A 23,380-nucleotide genomic window follows, 5' to 3' on the forward strand; every position below is an offset into this window, starting at 1 on the left:
AGATAGAGTGTCGGCCTGCAGACTGAAGGGTCCGGGGTTTGGTTCCGGTCAAGGGCACATGCCTGGGTTGTGGGCTCGATCCCCAGTAGGGGGTATGCAGGAGGCAGCCGATCAATGATTCTCTCTCATCATTGATATTTCTCTCTCCCTGAAATCAATAAAAATATTAAAAAATAATAATGGCTGGAATGGGAACATTCCTCTGTTCCCTCTCAACCATTCTTCTGCACTCAGTCCAATGTTTTCTGGAAACTTCTCTCACATGGCAAAAAGCCAGAGAATTAGAATTACATTGGGTAAGTGGGGGAAGTAATTTAAACGAGAACACAAAACCCACCTTCCTATGGCATTACTCAACCTGTTTTTGACATTTTTATCCTAATAGCCCCACCCTGTACCCCATGAAATTCTAACCCCCCCACATTCTGTGCATTTGTTTATCTATTGGGGGCACTCTGGTGGACCACAAGCCATTGTGACATTTATTTCGCCACTTCGGGAGGAGAGCACCCCAGTGACAACAACAGGGATGATTCCTGACACCAAGCCCCCTGCCAGGAAAACAGAAATGGCAGCCAGCAGCGTCAGGTATAAAAAGACACAGTTTATTCTGAAGTTCTTGGTGGAAGACCCGCAGGCACAGAGGGGGGAGGGCCCTTCCTGCCCCGCAGGCCCCGCTGCCTCGAGGGGGAAGCTGGCAGAGACCTGGGAGGGGACACAGTGGTTCTGGTGTTTGGTTGTGGTTTTGTATTTAAAAGGAGCTACATTCGACTGGATGGTTTTCCTTCAAGGCCCGTGTCCCCAGGGATCCAAGAGCTCGACCGGGTGGTATCCAGGACCAGGCTGAGGTTGTGTTAATTGCACTTGTATGGCGTTGGGAGATGGGGCCCCTCTTCTGTGGACGCCCCAGACGCCTAGAGGACCTCAGAGGTGGGTGTGGTTGGGTGGGAAGGGCTGCCGTGGGAAAGGCCACTGTTGTGCCCTGAGGGCAGGACTGAGATGCAGGGAGCCTGGAACTGGGGCAGCACGTGACCTCCTGAGGTCACTTCCATGCCTGGCCATATGCCCCAGTGTTCTTTGGGGAGACAGTGCTGGGACGCTGGTCGCCTGGCCATGAAGGGCCACACCAAGGGCTTCATATAAAGTGGGCAGGCACCCGAAGAAAGGCCAAGTTCAGACCCCAAATCCAGGACAGGTTCTGGGGAAGGGTCCCTGGGTTATTCATAATGGAGGGATATTTGTCTAGAGGGGAGGGGAGCTCACTGTTTATAGATAAAAAGCTGCTTTCCCTTAAAATCTACCTCAAGGTGGTTGTCAGTGCGACTGTATAAAAACCTCAATCTTTGCCCCGGCTGGAGTTGCTCAATGGTTAGAGTGTTGACCCACGGACCCAAGAGTTGTAGGTTTGATCCCCAGCCCCGTTAGGGGTGTGTGCAGGAGGCAACCAATCGATGTGTCTCTCTCACGTTGATGTTTCTCTCTGTCTCTCCCCCTCCCTCCCTTTCACTCTCTCTAAAAAAATCAATGGGAAAAATATCCTCGGGTGAGTATTAACAAAAATATAAAAATAAACAGAAGTTTAATCTTTTATGACACGTGAAAGGGCCCCAGGAAACCCTGACGGATGAGCCAAATGTTCTGGGGGCCCTGGAGGAACAGGGGACTGAGGAGCGGAGGAGGGGAGAGAGCCAGGGCCGTGGAAGAACAGGGGACTGAGGAGCGGAGGAGGGGAGAGCGCCAGGGCCGCGTCGTACCGCTCATGACACGGACATGGGGCTCAGCAGGCATGCGAGGGAATTGAGGCTTGAAGCCCAGCAGAGGCGGGTTCCTGTTTGCTGACTGAGCCTGTGCAGTCTGTCCTCTCCTGGCCGAGCATGCTAGGGGCATTACGGGACAGGCCTGCGAAGGGCAAGCAGAGTTCCAGCCTCCAGGCAGATCCAAGTGCTTTAGAGATAAAGTGGATTTTCCCAGTTGCTCACAGCATACAGAATCACAGAGTTCAAGTTCAAGCTCCCCCCGTGGGGCTCTGGGAGGCTGGGCCCATGGTGCATGGACCCACAGCTGCTGTCATCTCAGAATCAGAGAGAGGACTCGACCCCGGTGTCCAGTGCAGCACTGGGGGCACAGAGGTCACCACCTGACAACTGTGGGGGTCACCGAGCTGCCAGGGCGGGACATAGTCCATGTTCCGGGAAGGTGGCCCTCAAGCCGAGTGTCCCTGGCACTGCGTCAGTGACAGCGGGGCCCAGGGGCTCTCAGTGGCACATCCGTGCGGTCATTTCTTTCTGTTAAGAACAAGCAGGACATCAGGGACTGACACAGAGGTGACGGGAATCACACACACACAGAGAAGCAGGGGGTGCAGCCTCAGGAGACTCATGGGCCTGACTTAAGGTCAAACCTCACAGAAAAGGGATCAGACAGCGGCGCGCCGAGGGCTGGGGTGGGAGCTCTGTGAAGGGCTCGAGAGGCCACCTGCCAGCCCTGGAGGCCAGATGGTGTCTGGCTGCTCACCTCTGCCCTGTTGCTGAGAGCAGCAGGAGTAGTAAGTGAACGGCTGAGTGTGCCAATAAAACGATTCACAAAACCCGGTTTACTGGCCCCAGGGTCCCCCTCCCCGGTCCCCTCAGCCTCTGCCCCACTGACCAGTGGCTCCAGCTCCTTGGTGTCTATGAGCCCGAACTCCTTGACGAAGTAGTAGAAGTGCTTGTAGCAGGTGTTGACGTGCGCCTCGGAGCCCATCTGCGCGATGCGGTCGAAGTGGTGGATGTAGACGTGCACGAACACGCGGAACAGCCTGGACAGTATCTTCTTCACCACCTGCAAGAAGTTCTTGGGGAACGGCGTGCCTGTGAACAGAGAGGGCCAGGGCACTCAGGAAGCAGCCTCGGGCCCAGCTTGGCGCTGACACCACACTGCCCCTGGACCGCGGTGCGAACAGCCTGTGAACTAGAGGCTCGGGAGGCGGGCTCCTGCCCAGCTCACACAGCGCACGTCCGGTCTCCTCTGAAGTCAGGTGTTGACTGGGTGGGAGGTGTCTGTCCCCAGGAAGGAGCCCCTTTCTGCAGGATCCTCGGCTTCCTGATCCCCACCCTGGTCTTCTCACCTCCAGCTCCAGGGAGCCCACCGAATGCCCCGAGAAACCCACGGTTCTGTGGCGAAACTACGCCCGGGGAACGGAGGGCAGGCCTAGAGGTGCAGCCCGTCCTCCGGGGTCCGACAGCCGCCGCTCCAGCCCTCATGGGATGTGCTGGGTGCCGCACACTCCTTTTGCCTTTGCCTAGCTCCTTTCCCAGAACCCAGAACCAACGTTTTATTCCCCGCCCATGTGTGCAAACTGTGGATCTGCTATGTGCCCTTTGGGGTCTGGCCATGTGTAGGTGTGTATTTCTAGTAACATTTATTTTTCTCTCTCTTTTTTTTAAGAAGTCGGAAGTGTTCCCTCTTTCTTTATGTGTGTGTATACATAGTTAAATACAGAGGAAGTTTAAAGAAACAGGCTACAATCTAAATAGAAACAATATACCCAATTTTGCACAAGCAATATGTAACTATTTCTAAGAGAGAGCTGATCAAATGTTCACAATGTTATTTCTCTGTGAAAGGATTTTTGAATAGTTTTCTTTTCATCTATCTAGTTGTTTATTTCTCAAATTTTCTATAATAAACCTGTATTATGTTAAAAATCAGGAAATAGAGACTGCTTTGTAGCAACTTGTGAGTTTTGAGCATCACCTTCAGCTTGAAATCTCTGCAGACGGGTTCTAGGAGGAACTTCAGCCTGTGACTGGACTTGCCATGGATTCACCAACAAAGCTTAATAACCCCCTCCACTGGGTCATTTTCTCAGATGTCCAATGAAAGCTATTCACTGACACTCAAGCTGCCTCAGAAGCACTAGCAAAAAACCTTAGTAAGTTGACTCTCAACCATAGTATCCAATTCTCTTCCCTTCCACGAAAACACTCACCCCAACAGCAGGACAGAGAAGAAATGCCCGCGTCTGTAGCGGGGGTGAGTTATGGCCTGGTCTACAGGAGGAGACGTGGAGTGAGGACAATGGCAAGTCTTAAAAGAGACCTCAAAGGGCTGTTTCCAACATGGCTGAGGAGGAGGAATGAGGTGATTCAAAACCGGGAGAAGAATAGGTTCGTGGTGGCATCCTGTCCAGGGTCTTCTTAATGCCAGGTGGTCCTTTCTGCTTAATGATTTCTGCAAGACATCTTGATGCTTTCACAAGCCATCTATCCAGGAACCTACGTCATCACCTGCCTTTTCCTCTGTCAAGTTCCCATCCTCTTCTGCATCCGATGCTTATCCAGTTTAGCAATCAATTCTTTCGCTGGATTGAAGACGCCATTGGTCTGCTGGTCACAGACGTAGCAGTGCGGGGTCGTGCGGAAATGCTGCAGTGCACAGCTCTCGCAGAAATAATGCCTGCACTTGGTGACGACTGGGTTTTGGAAGTATTTTTCTTAACAGAATGGGACAACCCCTAAAAACATTTTTTTTTGACCTCTGATATTTTCCACTTGATAAATCTTTCTCTCCATCTTAAGTAGTTTTTAAAAAATCCTCACCCAAGGATGTTTTTATTGGTTTTTTAGAGAGAGAGAGGAAGGAAAAGAGAGAGAGGGAGAGAGAGAGACAGAGAGAGAGAGAGAAACATCACTATGAGAGAGAAACACTGGCTGCTGCCTCCAGCACACACCCTGACCAGGGGTAGAACCCGCAACCTTTTGGTGCACAGGACAACATGTTAACCAAGCCCACCGGCCAAGATTTAACTATGTTTTATTTATTTATTTATTTATTTATTTATCTATTTATTTTTAATATATTTTATTGCTTTTTTACAGAGAGGAAGGGAGAGAGACAGAGAGTCAGAAACATCGATGAGAGAGAAACATCGATCAGCCGCCTCCTGCACATCTCCTACTGGGGATGTGCCCGTAACCCAGGCACATGCCCCCGACCGAATCAAACCCAGGACCTTTCAGTCCGCAGGCCGACGCTCCATCCACTGAGCCAAACCGGTTTCCGCTTAAGTATGTTTTTATAATATAATTTCATGTACTTGTCAGAGCTTAATTGAATCCATACACCATGTTGCAATTTCTTCTCCTGTTATTGTATTTAATTTCTTTACTTTAAAAACTGTGGCCAAAGCCGGTTTGGCTCGGTGGATAGAGCGTCGGCCTGTGGACTGAAGGGTCCCAGGTTCGGTTCTGGTCAAGGGCATGTACCTGGACTGCGGGCACATCCCCAGTAGGAGATGTGCAGGAGGCGGCTGATCGATGTTTCTCTCTCATTGATGTTTCTGGCTCTCTATCTCTCTCCCTTCCTCTCTGTAAAAAATGAATAAAATATATTTTAAAAAAAAAAGAAGAAGAAAAAAAAAAACTGTGGTAAAGTGCACCCACCTTGAGCTTCTCTATCCGAGTCACTCTAGGCGACAGTTTGGTGCCTCAGGCACATTCATGCTGCTGTGCGTGGGGCCACCGTGGGCTCCTCCTGCTCCTGCCTGTTTACCCCACCAAGACTTCAGGTCCCCTTCGTCCCACAGGCAAGACAGAAGCCACATGTTCACGAGGTCCAACCAGTGCTACCAGGGAGGTGGCCTGGGACCAGGACTGACAGACTGGCCCATCCTTTTTGTTTTTTAAATTGATTTGAGAAAGAGAGAGAAACACATAGATTTGTTATTCCACTTATCTATGCATTCATTGGTTGCTTCTTGTATGTGCCCCAACCAGAGATTGAATCCGCAACCTTGGTGTAGCGGGATGATGCTCTAACTCACTAAGCTAGGGCCAGATCAGCCCGTCCTCGAAGAGAGGGGCTCAGGGGCCAGGGGAGGACACACATGTGGCTAACCGTGGGAAAGCTGCGGTGCACCAGACACACACTCTCAGGAGATGGGACGTAATACGCTGGACAGCACTTGGTTATTGGGCCTATGGATGGCTGAGTAATGGCCCAATGAAGTCCAGGTGAGTGCAGGCTATCCATGTGCCAGAAGGCTCAAGATACAGTGTCCGCAGCAAAACTGGGACCTGACGCTCTGACATGGGGAGCCAACCAGCTGCTCACCCCAGCGGAAGGTCTGAGATGTGTCCATTTAGAAGGCAATTGGGAAAGAACAGGCTCTCTGTACATGGAAGGACCAGCCTGGCTCTGTTCACTCCTCTGACTCTGGGGCCAGATGACCTCCTCCATGTGGGACTGATGGTTCTTGTATAGGAGAGGGGGTATCAGCAGTCAGCAAGGGTGATGCTGGGAAGGGGAGTGATTAAGAGCAGCTCATCCTGGGAGAAGGGCTTAGAAATGTAATCTCCAGACCTGGCCAGAGTGGCTCGGTCGGTTGAGCATCATCCTGTGCACCTAAAGGTTGCTGGTTTGATTCCCAGACAGGACATAGGCCTGGGTTTTAGGTTTTTGATCCCCAGTTGGAGCAGTCAGGAAGGCAACTGATCAATGTCTCTCTCTCCTCCCTTCCTCTCTCTAAAACATGTCCTCGGGGAAGAATAAAAAATAAAGAAAAAGAGAAAGGTAATCTCCAGGACTGCATAGCCTGAGCATGCAATGGTATTCTCGTGCAGGGGTTGAAATTTGGCCCACTGCCTGCTTTTGTAATAAAGTCTTATTAGAATACAGGCCCATCTGTTTGTTTACACAGTATCTATGACAGCTTTTGGGTTACATGGCAGGTCTGAGTAGTTGAGACAGAGACCTTCTGGGTCATAAAGCTGGAAAGATATACTGTGTGGTCCTTTTTTTGTTTTGTTCCATAGAATTTTATGGTTTTATTAACACAAACTAGAGGCCCGGTGCACAAAATTTGGCCTGCACCCTCTAGCAGTCCAGGAACCCTCGGGGGATGTCCGACTGCTGGCTTAGGCCCACTGGCAGGCCTAAACTGGCTGTCGGACATCCTTAGCACTGCTGTGGAGGCGTGAGAGGCTCCCACCACCACCACTGCGCTTACCAGCTATGAGCCTGGCTTCTGGCTGAGTGGTGCTCCCCCTGTGAGAGTGCACTGATGGCCAGTGGGCAGCTCCTGCATTGAGCATCTGCCCCCTGGTTATCATAGCGACCTGTTGTTCCACCGTTCGGTTGATTTGCATATTAGCCTTTTATTATATAGGATACATTCTGTCTATTCATTTTCTTTACTGGCACTGGGATTGGTGACTGATGGCCAGCTGGGCTGCTCTTTCCACAATGGCTTGTGGTTCTTTGAGGAGACACTGTGAGCATCTCAGCACAGGAAGATTTGTTGCACATCAGCAGCACTTCAAGCTCCTTGACACTGTGGACCAGAAACTTCCAAAAGCCACTGGGCAGCATATGCTGTGTTTTCTTGCTGCTCCCATAACCAATGTTGGGCATCAAGATCTGGCCTTGCATCTTCTGTGCACTCCATAGTCAATGCCTCTGGGTGTCCACCAGTTATACTTAATTTTGGCATATCGGTCTAACTGGTGCTGGATGAACTTCTTGGTCCTCATTTAAAAAACATGTCTATTTTTATTGATTTCAGAGAGGAAGGGAGAGGGAGAGGTAGAAACATCAATAATGAGAAAGAATCACTGACAGGCTGCTTCCTGCAAACCCCCTACTGGGGATTAAGCTCGCAACCTGGGCTTGTGCCCTGACCAGGAATTGAACTGTGACCTCCTGGTTCATAGCTCGATGCTCAATCGTTGAGCCACACTGGCCGGGCCTTGGTCCTCTTTTTGACAATCCTGGATTTCACCAGGGGTCTGAGGGAAGCCATGATGCCAAGCAGGAGATGGCTGCTGCCTCTGCAAGCAGTGCCAATGAAGAGCTACTGTGTGGTCCTTTTCAGGAGAAGTGTGCCACCTAATCTAACATTAAAGAGCGTAAGCTGGTGGCTTGGGGTGGGTGTACAGGTGTCAATGGCACAGGTGTGGGATATGGGGATGAAATTTGGACCCCGTCCTTTCTTGGCTCAGCCATAAATCTAACCCCAGGGAGCACCCGGCAGACTGGTTCTCAGAAGCACCACAGACAAGAAGCAGACACGCTGCTGTCCGTGCGAAGCATTTTATTCCATTGGCTTGGCTGGGGGTCAGAACAGGCTGAGGGCCTGGGTTTGCAAATAGGGCAGGAAGATGTGGCCTGGGACACAGAGGCTCCCAAGGAAAGCAGTGGTGCACCCAGACCCCGTGATGTGGCAGAGGCTAGAGCCAAACAGGGTAGGGCTGCCAAGTTCATTTTCTCTCCATTGGTCATCAGTTTCCTCTCTGGTAAAATTGCTAGAATTACCATCCCATAGGCAAGGAACTGACTAGAGGGCTCAGGGTCTAAGTTCTAGGATGAGGGCCCCTTGAGGAGCTGTCAGGACTTTAGGGGGACCCAGGAGGCTGTGAGTCAGAACAGCAAGCATGTGCAGACACGGACTCCAGGGTGGGTGGGGGCACCTGTGAATCCCTATTTTGGGAAAGTGTCTATTCTGAGTGAGTCTTTTCTCAGATGGGCCTCTGAGAGCCCTCTGCCAGTGGCAGGCCCGTTCCCTGTACAGAGGGTGAGGGAGGTCCAGAGGGGTGAGAAACTTGACCAGGTGCAGACCCCGTCAGTGACCAAGAGCTGGTTCCCCGCAAACTGTCTTCCATGGTGCTGTGTTGATGCCAATGGTGACAGTGAGAAGGGCCTCTGTGTGGGTCTCCTAGGACTGCTGTAACAAATTATCACCACCTTAGTGCTTAAAATCACTCCTCTGTGCTCCCTCATAGTCCTGGAGGCCAGAAGCCTCACGGCAGTTTCACGGGGCTGATGTTAGGTGTGGGCAGGGTTGCTTCCTTCTGGAAGGTCCACGGAGGATCTATTTCCTGCCTTTTCTGGAAGCTGCTGACATTCCTGGGCTTATGATCACATCTTCCTTCTCCTGTTGTCACATCACCTTCTCTTCTGTGTGTCAAATGTCCCTCTGCCTTCCTTTCACAGGGACCTTCTGATGAAATTAGGGCCCATCTGGATAATCCAGAACAATCTCCCATCTCAAGAACCTTAACATGAAGCAAACCGTGGCCGATCCACAGACTGGAGTGGTACTCAGCCATGAGGAGGATGAAGCGCTGACACTGGCTGCAGCGTGGGCGAACAATGAACACATGGTGCTCAGTGAGAAGCCAGACACAAAGGTCACGCCGTGTGAGTCCATGTATGTGAAAGCCCAGAACAGGCACATCCACAGGGACAGGAAGTGGACTGGTGGTTACTGGGCTGGAAGAGAGGGATGCTGTGGGGATACTGAAATGTTCTGGAATTAGAAGGCATGGCTGCACAACCCTATGAATATACTAAACGGCACTGAACTTACACTTTAAATGGGTGGATTTCACGGTTTGTGAATTCTATCTCAGTCAACTGTTATTACAAACACACCCCGCCTCCCCCCGCCCTCACCCCAGGCCACCCAACTCACCAACGTTGGTGGGAAAGATGTCCTCGTTGTTGATCTGCACCTCGATCCAGTCCATGAGCAGGTCCATGTACCGTGGGGCCGACAGTGCTGTGGGCTTGCGGAACTTGTGCTCATCCTGCCAGCGGTACTCGTACTTGGGGCCCCCCGACATGATGGGGCAGGACTGCTCGGTGCAGCCATCGCTGATGGTGCCGTAGATGAGGTTGACACGATTGAAGAAGTCCACCACGTGCACTGCCACCCAGTCGTTGAGCTCCTCACCGCTGGGCAGCTGCACGGCCAGCTTCAGGTCCAGCCCCGCATTCAGTGAGGCCTGTGCCTTCTTGTGCAGCTCGAACCGCTGGGTGCCGGGCTCAAACTTGCGCTTGGGGCGGAAGGTCTTGTCCTTGTTGAAGACCTGCTTCAGGAAGGGGTTGGACATCGTGGTCCTCACTGCACACTCCTGGTGTCGGCCACCAGCCCAGAGGTGGCTGGAAATTCACTGGCACCCAGGTCTTCCCTGAGATCTGAAATGCAGACAGAAAGAATGATCACCTGTTCCTGGAAACCCTGTTCCAGAAGCAAGAGTGGGCCACACTGGGTTTTTTTTCCAGGACTTGTGGTTTTGAGTTTTACCAAAAGGATGCCAGCTCCTCAGTAAAGAGAAGTGCCCCACGGTGTGTCCCGACTGCCTCAGAGCAGGAGAGGCCGAGTCAGGACTCTGAGAACCAGACAGGCAGCACCCTACTCCCGCCCAGCACCCGGCGGCTCCTGTAAAGTGGGAGAGGGTATGCTAAAGCCTGCACAGGGGCTCTGGGTGACCGCAGCGGGCTCGGTGGTGGCCTCTGTACAGAGATGTCCACATCCCCAGGACCTGTGATTGGGACCTTATTTGGATTGTCTGGGTGGGCCCTAGATGACGAGTGCCCTGACAGGGGGAAACACACAGACACACAGGGAGAAGTCCATGTGACAGGGAGGCAGAGATGGGGTGATGTGTCTACAGGCCAAGGGACAGCAGGGGTCACCGACACTGCCAGAGCCAGGAGAGGAGCCTGGAACTATCATTCCCCCTGAGCCTCAGGAGACCAGCCCACTCGGGATGACACCCTCCCAGGCTACGAGGGAATACATTCCTGTTGCTTCTCTGTGTCTAAATCTCATTAGATTAGGGCCCACCTCAATCCAGTGGGAACTCATTTTATCATCTTGATGATATCTGCAAAGACCCCACTTCCAGCAGGTGGACATGAATTTGGGGGGACACTCTTCACCCCAGAATACCATCTGAGAAGGGTGGACCAGCTTGTCTGGGACTTGTCTGCGCCTACATGCGAACATGCCATGTTCTGGGGCCAAGGCCTTGATGTGGGGGCTGTAGCCGGCGTCCCCTGCCATGAGGCTTCAATCTCCTACCCAGTCCACCTTCTCCCGTCTTTGCTCAGTTTCCTCCTCTGTTATGTGGGGAGAGTAACAAGGTCCACTCAGAGGTGAGAGGATGAAATGAACACGAAGCCAAAGGCCCTGCATCACCCCAATATAACCACCCCTCTGTGAGGATGGCGCTAGCCCACCTGCAGCCTCCTTGTCTCCATCTGCAGGCCCGGGGCCCCTCCTGGGAGTGAGCATGTGGAGGAAACAAGGAGGGCGGGAGCCCGTAGGGCTGGCGGGGTGGGGGTCTTTAGGAAGTTCACCAGAGAGAGGTAATAAATCATCATTTATAATGTTAGAGTAAACGCCCCCCTTTTCTTTGCTTGAATTGTGGTATGAACAAAAAAGGGGCAACAGAGTAGAACTGAGAAGCTTGGGGGCCCTATGGCAGGCCTGGCAAGCTCAGTGACCAAGAGTAGCCATGGAAGATGATCTGATCGATCCCCACCCCAGGCAGGTTGTGACGGGTGGTCACATCCCAGGCCTAAGGTTTCCTCAGCAAAGGTCAGTCTTTATGTTACGTGAGCCTGCCCACCGTTCTTGTGCATCTAGGTGAACACCTTTGAAATGTCGGAGCAATCTCTCTTCCCAGACCCCTAGGAGGGTAACCACCCCCACCAGCAAGTATATTCCTCAGTGTTATCTGGTTGCCCACATACCATTCCTATTCACTGTAAAGGCTGTTAACTATCCTGCACCCTTCAATGTAAAAGAAGTACATGTTTCATTTTACTTTACCTAATACTAGGATTTCCCACTCAGCTTTCTCCTTAATCTCCCACCAACGATTTCATGTAACCTTCCTTATTGTCCTCCTCTGATTCCAAATGCATAAAAAGAACTGCAGCCCTAGCCGGTTTGGCTCAGTGGATAGAGTGTCCGCCTGCGGACTGAAAGGTCCCGGGTTCGATTCCGGCCAAGGGCACGTGCCCGGGCTGCGGGCTTGGTCCCCAGTGGGGGCCGTGCAGAAGGCAGCCAATCAATGACTTTCTCATCATTGATGTTTCTATCTCTTCCTCCTTCTCCCTTCCTCTCTTAAATCAATAAAGAAATATATTTTTTAAAAAATTAAAAAAAAAAACCCTGCAAACTGCCATTCTCCGGAGCATTGCTCAATCCCTTGAAAACTAACTTCCAGGCATGTCCTCAGTTTGGCTCAAAAAACTTCTGAAAAATTCTTACAAGATCCTTCTATAGGTCTGGATGTTCTTTTGTGGGAGTTCATTTCTGTGACATGTGGCCAGCTGCACTGGTCCGGCGGCCCACCCTCACGACTCAGCACACCACGTAGCAAATGACCACAAACTAAGGGGATTGGACCTCACCTCCTCTACAGGGATGCTGCTCAACCTCAAGGACCCAGGACAGCCCCAACGGAGTATGATCCATGGAGCTCAGCACTGCCAAGGCCAGGCTCAGCCAAAGGCAAGTGCACGCCCACTCTGAACACAGCACCCAGCTCAGGGCAGCAGGGTGCAGGCCAAAGTCAAGTCTAGTCCTTCCCGGGCCCAGAGAGTGAGCTGGCACATACGCACTGTGTCCCTGGGGCCAAGGTGACGTGACTCAGATGACAAGATGGCTTAAGGGTGAGGATTTCAGAAAATTTACAGAGAGCTGAGTCATGGCTCAAGCCACATCCTGGAGCCCAGAGAGAGCCTCCTTCAGGCTTGGCCCTGCCCATCTCCGGGCCCAGGAAGAGTCTCTGAGGGAAGAGGACTCCTGGGCCTTGGTCTTCAAGAGATTTCTCCAGAACCACCGCCAACTCCAGTCTCTCCCATTGCAGGGGTCAGAGGGGACAGGGCAGATCTGCCAGCACCACCCTTATGTACTCTATGCACTCAACGAAGACTTCATGGCAGAAGGCCAGGCTCTATCTTCCAAAAGCCTTCAGTTTAATACCAGATACTAGATATATAATAAAAAACGCCTAAACCAGTATTCTCACCTGGGTCATCCTGCCCCTAGAGGACCCTGGGCAATGTCTGGGCACATCTGTGGTTGTCACAACTGGGGGTTATCACAAGTGGATGGGGGATGGCTCCCACATTAGAAGATACTGACTCAGTACTAACTAGCTATTAAGTCAGTGTTTCAGGCCACGCAGCTGGTAGAAGGAGGAGCCTGAGCTCGAACCCTGAACCATGCGGGTGAAGTTGTGGTTCTTTCTGCTGGGCCCCATGTCTCCTAACTCACCACTTATCCATTATTCCAGCTTCCACTTGTTTTATCCCAAATCCAGTGCCAGGCACCCCCGAGGCTGGTCTCTCCCGCACCCGAAACCTCTAAAATGCCAGCACAGAGTGCAGACCAGCACCCTTCCCTGGTTTAGGTGAGTGGGCACAGCCCTGGGGGTATAGGGCCTGGAGGAGTGGGAAGGTGGTGCCTCTAATAGGGGAAATGGGCAACCACAACACTCCACCTGCCCACTCCTCTCCTACCGTAGGACAGGATGGGGCCCAGTCTCAGACACCTCCAGGAAGCTCTGATGAACAGGCCACCTCACTGGCCCTTGTCTGAGAGATGAGCTGCATCCCTCAGGGCTGGACATCCTAGGACCCCTCCATGCCATGGGTGTGTACACTGGACACACCAGGTGCGGACCCTGCAGTCCCACCTGTGACTGCTAACTGCCCAAGTGGCTCAAACACCTGCCAGCTAATGAATCTGCAAACCAAGTTGCTCTCAGGCCACTGTGGGGGCAAGTCAAGGTACAGAAACCCCTGTGGGCCACCCAAAAAAGCCAGCCACCTTCCCCGTGCCCACTGCCTGCTGGCACCATGGGGACACTTCCTCATTCCTCATCCTTGGTCTTATTTCAGCCTCCCAACGCCCCTCCATGTGGGGCAAGGGCTGCCCACTTGGTAATGAGAAGACAAACTGGAGTGCCACACCCCTCATCCAGCAGAGCGGGGCTGGCCAAGCCAGGCCACAGGCCCCACAGCTGCCTCTACTCCAGGTTCCTGTTTATCCTGCAGCAAACCTTCTACCCTGATGGAAATCCCAACACAAAGAAATCTGCACCCCCCAGGGCCCGGTTGCTACCTTCTATTTTGGGGCCTCTTTGGTGATGGGAGTTTAACCCCTGACAACGTCACTTGGGGACAGGAGACCTGGGAACACAGGAGCCTTAGGGGCAATGACAGGGCCACTGAGAAGAGCCCCTGCCCAGCCAAGCCTTAGGGAGGAGGCGGCCCCACTGCGCCCCACAGGAGGGCCACTTGTCTTTTGTCCACATCCTGTCATGCCATTGCACCGACAGTTCTGGAAGATGGGGTAGGGCAGTGAAAGGGGCTTGCAAGGGTCCTGCTTGCCTTTCTGACTCAGAAGGTGGGAGGATCTTTTTTAAGTGGCAGCGATGATTTTCTGAAAAAGTTCCTAGATGGGCAGAGTTCCCATTAAAGATAAACAACTTTGTATCAGAAACACACATTCCAAGCCTGAAGGGTGGCCGGCTGTGAACCAGTCCACATTGCTGCCCCATTACCATCTCGGGGCCTTTCTCTTTGATATTCTTAGAGCCCCTCCAAGGGTGCAGCGTGGGGAGGGGCTGGAACCGTCTCAGAATTCAATGCTCAAGGCTCTCCTGGCTCCCTGGTTCTTCCACAGAAGCACCTAGAAGCTTCTAGAGTGACACAAGATAAGATGACAAAATCCCCCACTCAATACACACCCACCCCCACTTATTTCCTGTAAACAAAACAGTTCCTCCAAGCAACGGCCTTGCCTCATGAGGTGCAGCAAAGCCCGGCCCATCACCACTTCCTTCCGGTGCCTCCACATCCTGCCTCAGCTGCTGACATTGCCACCACCTCAAGGACACTACCCCAACCTGGTGGTGGGGGTGGGTTGGAGGGACAGACCCCAGTCTGGGAGATCAGCCCTAGGCTCAGGCCAGCAGCCCAGGTGTTTAGCTGGAAGATGCTTGCGGCCCAGGGTTTGTTCCATTACAAAAGCCAGTGCCCAGCACTGTCTTCCACCTCCTAATGTTCATTTTTATTTTTATTTTTTTAAACGTGTTTTTTAAAAACTGACTTTCGAGAGGGAGGAAAGGAGAGGGATAGAGATAGAAACACCGATTGGCCCGACTAGCATGGCTCAGTGGTTGAGTGGCGACCTATGAAGCAGGAGGTCACGGTTCGATTCCCAAGCAGGGCACATGCCTGGACTGCGGGCTCCTTTCCTAGTGGGCGGTGTGCAGGAGGCAGCCAGTCAATGATTCTCATCACTGATGTTTCTATCTCTCTTCCCCTCTCCCCTCCTCTGTGAAGAAAGAAAAATGAAAAGAATAGAGTAGAAAAGAAAAGAACAGAAAAGAAAAGAGAGAACGAAACATTGATTGGCTGCCTCGTGCAGGTCCCCGAGCCCGCAACCCAGGCATGTGCCCTGACCGGGAATTGAACCAGCAACCTCTTGGTTCATGGGTTGACTTTAACCACTGAGCCACAGTGCTGGGCAATGTTCATTTTTAAATATGACCACAGCTCCCTGTGCAGGAAGGCCCCACCATCCTGTAGGGTACTTGCTGAGACTGGTTTCGGGCCTCCTCCTGCATGGGGAGAGGATCTGCATTTTGTTGGCCTTTTGTGCGCAGGTCTTGGTTTTTGGGTGATGTTCTCCAACATGTATTGTAGAAAGGCAGGAAGTAAGGTTTGAGGGGGCCGCTCCAAGCCAGGTGCTGTTGAGTGGTTCTATAGATTCCAGCCCAACTGAGATATAATTCACATCCTGGTAAATTCCACCCTTTTATTTTTATTCAGTGACTCAGACCCTTTATTTATTTATTTATTTTTAATATATTTTTATTGATTGCAGAGGAAGAAAGAGGGAGAGAGAGAGAGAAACATCAATGATGACAGAGAATCATTGATTGGCTGCCTCCTGCATGCCTCATGCTGGGGATCGAGCCCACAACACGGGCATATGCCCTTGACTGGAATCGAACCTGGGACCCTTCAGTCCACAAGCTGATGCTCTACCCACTGAGCCAAACCGGCTAGGGTCAATTCCAACCTTTTAAAGTATACAAGTCAATGTATGGTTTTAGCAAACTCATACAGTATGCAGCCATCCCCAATTCCATAACATTCCCACTACCCCAAAAGACACTGTGCCCATCAGTAGTCACTCCCACTCCCATTAAGAATTGAATCATGTCCCCCAAAAGACATGTTCAAATCCTGACCCTGGTAACTATGAATGGAACCTTGTTTGGAAATGGGGTCTTGCAGGTGTAATTAGTTAAGGTGAGGTCACACTAGAGTAGAGTGACCCTAATGCAAGGACACATGTTCTCATAAGAAGAGGGAGATTTGGACACAGACCCATAGAGACGATGGTCATGTGATGACAGAGGCAGACATGGGTGATCCGTCTATAAGCCCAGAGGCACTAAGGACTGCCAGTAAGTCAGCAGCTGAAAGAGGCAGAAGGGACCCTTCCCAGGGCTGAGAGCTAAGAACTCACAGCACACGGAGGTGGGCTGAGATCTGAACTGGACGTCCCTACATCCCAGCCTCTCCATCAAGACAGAGAGGGGTAATGGAAGAATTAAACAGGGAGAAAAAAAAAGACAGAGAGGGGTGTGGTGTGTGCATGGACCAGCTCTCTCTGCTTCAGTTTCCCATTGGGGCAAATACTGGTACAGATATATTGTTTGACAAAACCGTGTCACCTGAGGGACAGAGGAAGGTGAGAAAGGTTATGGGTCATTGATGTGTCCACTTAGGGCCACACCTCTTTCAATGTACCTTCACTGGCCAGAGGCATGTCAGGAAGGGCAGGACACATGAAACAGTGCCCCTGAACGCCCATCCACGCTTATGCCTATCATTAGCTGTTCACGCTTCCTTTTTTTTTTTTAAATAATAATTCTTTATTGTTGACCACGCTTCCTTTTCACATCGGGATCCTCAGATATGGACTTGACTGTGCACCGACCTCAGAGACAGGGGGCTATGGAGGGAAGGAGTCACAGCTCTGAGCTGTCCTCGGAGGGCCAGGCCCATCCACTCAAGGGTTTCACTCTCTCCGGGAGCCGGGCGGGGGTGGGGAGTCTGTAAAGAGCTCCCAGCAAGTCAGCTACAGCTGTGGGTCTCACCCAGGGTGGTCCTGCCCTCAGGGGACCCCAGGAAACGTCTGGGGACAGCTATGTTTGTCACACTGTGGGTGTTCCTGACATTGAGTGGACTGGGACCAGGGATGCTGCTCAACACCCTATAGTGCCCAGGACGGCCCCGCAGAGTGCCCACCCCAAATGTCTTCCTTGGGACTCAGCGCAGGAGTGACCTTGTCTTTCCCAGAATCCAGTTTCTGAAGCCAGATTCCCCTTTTCTGCTTAAACTATCTGAACTTCGTAATTCCAGGAAATCAGAAACAGAGCTCACCAGCTGGGGCACGTCTGGAACTTCCCAGGGTAAAAACCTAGCTTCCTAGACGCTGCTGGGGATTTTGTTAAGCCTCCATTTTATGAGGCTCTGGAGATGTGAGAACAACTCTCAAAAGGTAATTAATGGCTGACTTTCCCATGAACATAGAGCTCGGCCAGAGCAGGAGCCCTTCCACAGAAGAAGCAGCCTGGCTTAAACCTGTCAGAATATGAATTGTCTAAAAAGTTCAGGAACTGAACTAGCACTTCCATGAATCCCCTGAGGCACTAAAATACAGCTTTTGCTGAGAGAGAAAGAGAGAGAGAGAGAGAGAGAAACTTACAGATGATCAGTTACTTGAGAGGCCTGGGACACGGAGAACGCTGAGCTCTGCTGTGTAGGAGATGCAAAGATGATAAAGACACTCTCTCTCCTTTAGGGAGGTTTCAAAAAAAGTACGTTATCAGCCACGAGGAACTGTAAATGCCCATGACTAAGAGAAAGAATACAGTCTGAGAAGGTGACATTCGGAAAAGGCAGAACTACACAGACATTAAAAGGTCTGGGGTGCCAGGGGTTGGGGGAGGGAGGGATGAATAAGGGGGGCATAGAGGATTTTGAAGGCAGTGCCGCTACTCTAACACTGTCATGGTCGACACATGTCACTATACATCTGTCCCAACCCACAGAAGGTACAACACAAAGAGTGAATGAACTCTTATGTCACCATGGATTGGGAGTAACAGTGGTGTGTCAGTGTAGGTTCATCCTTGTAACAATTACCCTTCTCAGGTCAGGAAGGCTGACAGTGGGAGAGGCTGTGCATATGTGGGGGTACAGGGTAATGGGAAATCTCTGTGCTTTCTGCTGTTATGCCACGAGTCCAAAACTGCTCTAAAAGTCTATTAAGCCTTAGCCGGTTTGGCTCAGCGGTTAGAGTGTCAGTCCTCGGGGTCTCCGGTTCGATTCCGGCCAAGGGCACGTACCTCGGTTTGCAGGCTCCATCCCTGGCCCCAGTTGGGGTGCATGAGGGAGGTAACCAATCAATGTGTCTCTCTCATATTGATGTTTCTCTCTCTTTGTCTGTCCTCCTTCCTTTCACTCTCTCTTTAAAAAATCAATGGGAAAAAAATGTCCTTGGGAGAGGATTGACAAAATAAATAAATAAATAAGTCTATTAGAAAAACTATAGCTAACATTAATTCACCAATTAAAAAACACCAAGCATTTGGCTAAGTCCTTTAAGTAGCTCACCCCTATGAAGAAGTTACTAAAGCCACAAACAGGAAGCAAAAAACCACGAAGCCTAGGAAAGCCAGAATTGAACATATATTTGCAGAAAGAATAAACACCATGGAAGGCACTAGAAATATAATGTACACCCACGGTTAATTTCAAAATTTTCAGTAGCTACATTGAAAAGTAAGAAAATGAAAAGAAACAGGTCAAATCAATAGTCATAATATATTCTATTTAACACAAGGGCAACAAAATATCATTTAAACACCTAAGGAATACAGAAAATATTAAGGAGATATTCTGCCTTTTAAAAACATAGGAGCCTCTGTGATCTGATGTTCATTTTGCACATATAGCAGGTCCTAATTTAATCCAGCCATGTTTGGAGGGCTCACGAGCTGCCCGTGGCCGCTGCCCTGGACAGAGGGTTTTTTTGTTCATCATCACCCTAGGATATTTTTCCATTGATTTCTGGAGAAAGTGGAGAGGGAGAGAGAAAATACATCCATTACCGGTCTCCCCCACACACCCCAATCAGCCTAGGGATCGAACCTGTCACCCAGGCATGTGCCCTTGACTGGGAATTGACCCTCCACCCTTTGGTGCTCAGCCAACGCTCTAACCATTGAACCCACGGGCCAGGGCTCCAGAGGGTTTTAAAAGAAGGGAAAATCCAGTTGTCAGAAGAAAGATGCAACGGGACAGGTGCTGTCTCAGGTGGGTGTCCAGGGAGGAGAAACACAGCTATCAGAGCAGGATCTGGGGTGAAGAAACGAAGGGCCTTTTGGGAGGGAAGCGGGAAGCGGGGCGCCCTGGGGCCAGGGCAGCCAGGACTCGCACTTGCTGTGTTCTCACTCCATACTCAGTCTCGGGTTCGACTGACCAGTTGATGTGTCTCTCTCACATCGATGTTTCTATCTCTCTCTTTTTCTCTCTCCCTCCCTTCCATTCTCTCTAAAAATCAATGGAAAAAATATCCTCAGATGAGGATTAACAGGGAGAAAAAAAAAAAAAAAGGCCACTCGTTTTTTAAGATGTCAAAGGGCAGAGAACAGGGGCTCAGGGCTTTGGGGACTCGGCAGCCCCGTGGCGTCACTGAGCACTGAGTCTGTAAAATGGGCTTATAAGCACCCCCTCTGTATCGGGTGAGGGAAGGAGGAGAAAGCAGCTGCCCAGAGGCCACGGGTAACACCAGCAAGTCCAAAACCAGGTAGCGCAGACAGGCCCTGGGCTGTGAAATATGCACATCATACTCCAAATTCACCTGCGTGCTTTAAATATGTGCAGAGCATGGATACCCGTTACCCCTCACGTGACCAGAAGAATCTCACCCTAAGATTAACACTGGCTCTCTGGGTGGTAGGTCACCCATGATTTATTTTCTGCTTTGTGACTTTCTGTATTTTCCAACCATGCCCCTCTTCCCCTTTCAGTGACATCTTATAGAATACGTGGTCCTTTCCAACAAATGCCGGCCCACCAGCCAGTGCAGGGACGGAACTGACTGCGAAGTCCCCGCAATGGGCAGTGCGGACACGCCAACACCCCGCGCCCAGCCTTTGCCCAGCGCTCAGGGACTCCCGACCAGGAAGCAAGAAGCTCGGGTCCCGAAAAGCAGACTCCCCGTGGGGCAGGAGCCCTGAAATCCTGCGCAATTGCCCCAAACCAGTGGCGGGGGCCTAGCGATAGTAAGTGGCACGGCTCGGGGTTGATCTCTAAGTGACAGTTGCAGCCACGAATTCGACCGAGAGCCCACGACTACTCCCTCCCGCCGCCCGCGTTTGCCGCTCCTGAGAGACCAGGACTCCCGCCGCCCGCGCCCGCCACTTCGCGGTCGTCCGCTGTCCACCGCCCGCGTTCCCCGGCCGAGGACCCACCTTCCGCCTCACGCCGACCGGCCGGGCTGCGCGGGCCTCCGTCCTCGGTCGGTCTTCTGTCCCCGGCTGCCCGCCAGTCCGCACCTCGCCTCCCGCCGAGGAGGAACTCCGCGCACAGCCTGCCCCGGCCCCGCCCGGCCGGATCTACTTCCGCTACAGACGAAGGCCTCCCCGGAAGCGGAGCTGAGGGATAAGATATCCACAGAGAGGGGGCGCACCGCGACACCGCGCTCTATGTTGCTTGGCAACCGAAGCCGTGATGCCATTGGTTAGTGCCTGCGGCCGAAGCCTGTGGGCGGAGCTTCCACTGTGCTGGGGATGAGGGGCGGGGCCTCGAGCAGGGAGCGGCCTGGAAGGAGGAGCTGACACCGCAGACTGTGGGCGCTCGGAGGGTCGCGGCCCGAGGGTGGGGCCGATCTGGGGCAGGGAGACTTCCAGGGAGTGGCGGCTCGTGGGCGAGGCCTGGAGGCTGAGCCCGCGTCTGCAGTTTTCCGTCGCGGGGCCCGAGGGCGCCGTTGGTGGGTGCGTGGTGGCGAGGCGTGGCGCGGAGGTGCGGTTGGTCGGTTGGTGATGAGCGTGGCCAGGCCATGGCCCTGCCGCTGTGCCTGCAGCTGAAGGCCGCGCTGGCCCGCAGCTGCCTGCACTGCCATGGCAACTTTTTGGCGTTCTTCACCCGCCATCACATGAACCTCAAGTCCTGGTAGGGGGACGACATCCCCGTGTTGGGCTGCTGCTCACCGACTGGAGCCAGGACATAATGAAGGCGCTGCACTTGGCCATCCCCGCGATCGGTGCGTCCCCGGCCCGGACAGACCCCGGCCCCGGTCCCGGCCGCTCACCGGACCTAGCCCGGTCCTTCAGTGCCTAGCCCGGGAAAAGCTGAACCAAGTGGCAAACACCGTGTACCAGTAGCTGGATCAGCTGTACAAGGGGAAGATGTATTTCCCGGATAAGGGTATGGCCCACCCGCCCTAGGACACCCCGGACCGCGCACCGTTCGAACCTGACTTCCCTCCTCCTGCCAACCCCCATTGGGGTATTTCCCCTAAGGAGCTTCACGCTATCTTCTGGGAGCGGGTGCACCTCATCCAGAATGCCACCGTTGAAAGTGAGCTAGAGAGGCTGAGGCAGGGGCATGCTTCCCAGGGCCTAGGGGACCCAGGACCACAGGAGTATTTTAGAGGCCTCTCATCCGCTGGGAGCCCTGGGCCAGGGCGTAGCTGGGGCTGGTGTTATGTGGATAGGGTGTCAGTGCATCCGGGCATTAGAACTCAGAGCCTGCGGCCAGCATGGGACCAGACAGAAATCCCCGAGCAGGGCATCTCCCTGAGGGAGGAACTCTTTCATGCCCTGGGCGCCAGCAGGGCCCCTTGAAAGATAAATCCCATCTCTCCCTCCTTGCCACTTTCCCCAGCTGGCCCCTAGAGGCACTGGTGAGTATTGCTGCCACCCTGTCCAGTAGTCACTCCACTCCAGGCTAGGAGCCACCCCCAGCGACTGATGGACAAACCCTAAGCCTTGGCAGGCCTGAGAAGGTGGGCTGGAGTCAGGGACAGGCAGGGCCTGCTACGAAAGTGCTCTCTGTGCTCTTGTCCCTGCACAGGCCGCATTGATTGTCAGCATCACTGTGGTGAGTGAGCCTCTGTCCAGGCCATGGGTGTCCCTCCTCTACCTCCTCCTCTCTGCCTTTCATCACGTGGGTAGGATGGGGTGGGCACCACTGGCCCTCTGAACTCAGGGCCACATTGGCTCCCCACAGGTTGCTGGTGCAGTGGAACACAGCTGTGCAGGGCTTCCTCCTTTACATGTGAGTTGTAGAAATAATTGGCACAAGTCCCCCCTCTCCAAACCAACATGAGTTTTATCAGTCAGTAGGGTATGTGTGAGGGCAGCCACCAGGAGGCAGGACCTGGACCCTGTGCTCCGGGCCCCAGCCCTTCCTTCCTCAAGGGTCTCTGAGCTCAGTTGGCACAAGGGGGGCAGATCATCTTGGTTAAAGCGTCCCTTCCCACAGTCTGGTCTTACCCTGCCCCAAGTGGGTGGCAGGGTTGTGGTTAGAACCTAGGAGGAACCCCCGCTCCCATGATGGATGTACCCCAGTGGAGGGACCTGGGGGTCATGGGGCTAACCAGGGCCCAGTCGTGTCTTTCAGACAGGGCACCAACACAAGGTGAGCTCCCCCTCTCCAAAGCCCTGGCCAGGTGGGAGTTGGGTGGGGACAAAACTTTGAGGGTCTGTCTGCAGCCCTGTCACATGCCCCACATGGGAGGCGAGGCCCAGGCCCCTAGCAAACACCTACCAGTTAGGTTGAAGTGGGATGGGAGAGGAAGTACTGAGGCACCTGTTTCTCTCTGCAGCCTGATATCACCAAGCTTCGTGGGTCTGGAGCCCCCACACCCCATCACCCTGACACTGGACAATGCTTCTGAGTGCTGACATAGCGCCGATAGCCATCAGGCCCACTGGACCCACCCCAGCTGCAGTGTGGGGCCGGGACTCAGCTGGGCTGTCCCAGCCTGACTCTGGAGCAGGCTTGCAGCTCTCTGTGGGTCCCTGCACAAGCCCATCAGAGCCAGGCAGGGCCAAGGCTGGGAGGAGGGGAAGGGGGATGGATTGTATCCAGCAGATGCTGGGTGGGATCAGAACTATATGATGGGTGATTAAATGCCCCTGACACTTCTCATCATGGAGCAGTTCCTGTAGGGGCAGGGAGAACCATGTGAGGCCTGGGCAAGACACATCTGGTCATGGGCACAGGGTCCAAAGGTCAGTCCCCACACCAATTTGACGGTGATTTGCCAGAGCGTACCTGGGCAGGCTCACCTGGAAAGGAGCCTGGAGCGAGATGGTTCTGATGATTCAAAGGGAGACTGCAGTCTGGTGAGACAGGGTTGGCTTCAGTGTATCATGGGGCTGAGGCCATCAGGTCATGTGGGGCTGAACCTCAGTCCAAGGAACCCTACAGCACTGCTTCGAAAACACTCCACATGGATTGTGATCCAGGCTGTATAGCTGTTCCAAGACGGGAGGGCAGCTCT

The 23,380-nt window shown here is 52.8% G+C and overlaps 2 protein-coding genes across 3 annotated transcripts; one reads left to right on the plus strand and one right to left on the minus strand.

Moving 5' to 3' along the window:
• Positions 1-584: 584 nt before the first annotated feature.
• On the minus strand, positions 585-20,491 carry MOB3A (MOB kinase activator 3A). Of its 2 annotated transcripts, XM_036312178.1 has the most exons (4): positions 20,343-20,491; positions 9,452-9,957; positions 2,647-2,849; positions 585-2,285 (listed from the first exon to the last, which is right to left on the minus strand). In XM_036312178.1, exons 2-4 carry the CDS (start codon positions 9,870-9,872, stop codon positions 2,256-2,258), a joined length of 654 nt encoding a protein of 217 aa, XP_036168071.1. In that variant the 5' UTR covers positions 9,873-9,957; positions 20,343-20,491; the 3' UTR covers positions 585-2,255. The 2 variants fall into 2 exon arrangements, with proteins under 2 accessions (XP_036168071.1, XP_036168072.1); XM_036312179.1 differs by lacking the exons at positions 585-2,285; positions 2,647-2,849; positions 20,343-20,491 and adding an exon at positions 7,652-8,701 and having other exon boundaries at positions 9,452-9,909.
• A 178-nt stretch (positions 20,492-20,669) lies between these two features.
• IZUMO4 (IZUMO family member 4) lies at positions 20,670-23,128 on the plus strand. Its single transcript, XM_036314040.1, is given in 7 exon segments — positions 20,670-21,062; positions 21,065-21,133; positions 21,211-21,289; positions 21,377-21,707; positions 21,757-21,775; positions 21,978-22,149; positions 22,700-23,128. Coding segments are annotated over 7 exon segments (882 nt in total). The 5' UTR covers positions 20,670-20,929; the 3' UTR covers positions 22,779-23,128.
• The last annotated feature ends 252 nt before the right edge of the window (positions 23,129-23,380 follow it).

Source organism: Myotis myotis, unplaced genomic scaffold (genome assembly GCF_014108235.1).
Source record: "Myotis myotis isolate mMyoMyo1 unplaced genomic scaffold, mMyoMyo1.p scaffold_m19_p_6, whole genome shotgun sequence".
In the NCBI taxonomy this organism is placed as follows: domain Eukaryota; kingdom Metazoa; phylum Chordata; class Mammalia; order Chiroptera; family Vespertilionidae; genus Myotis; species Myotis myotis.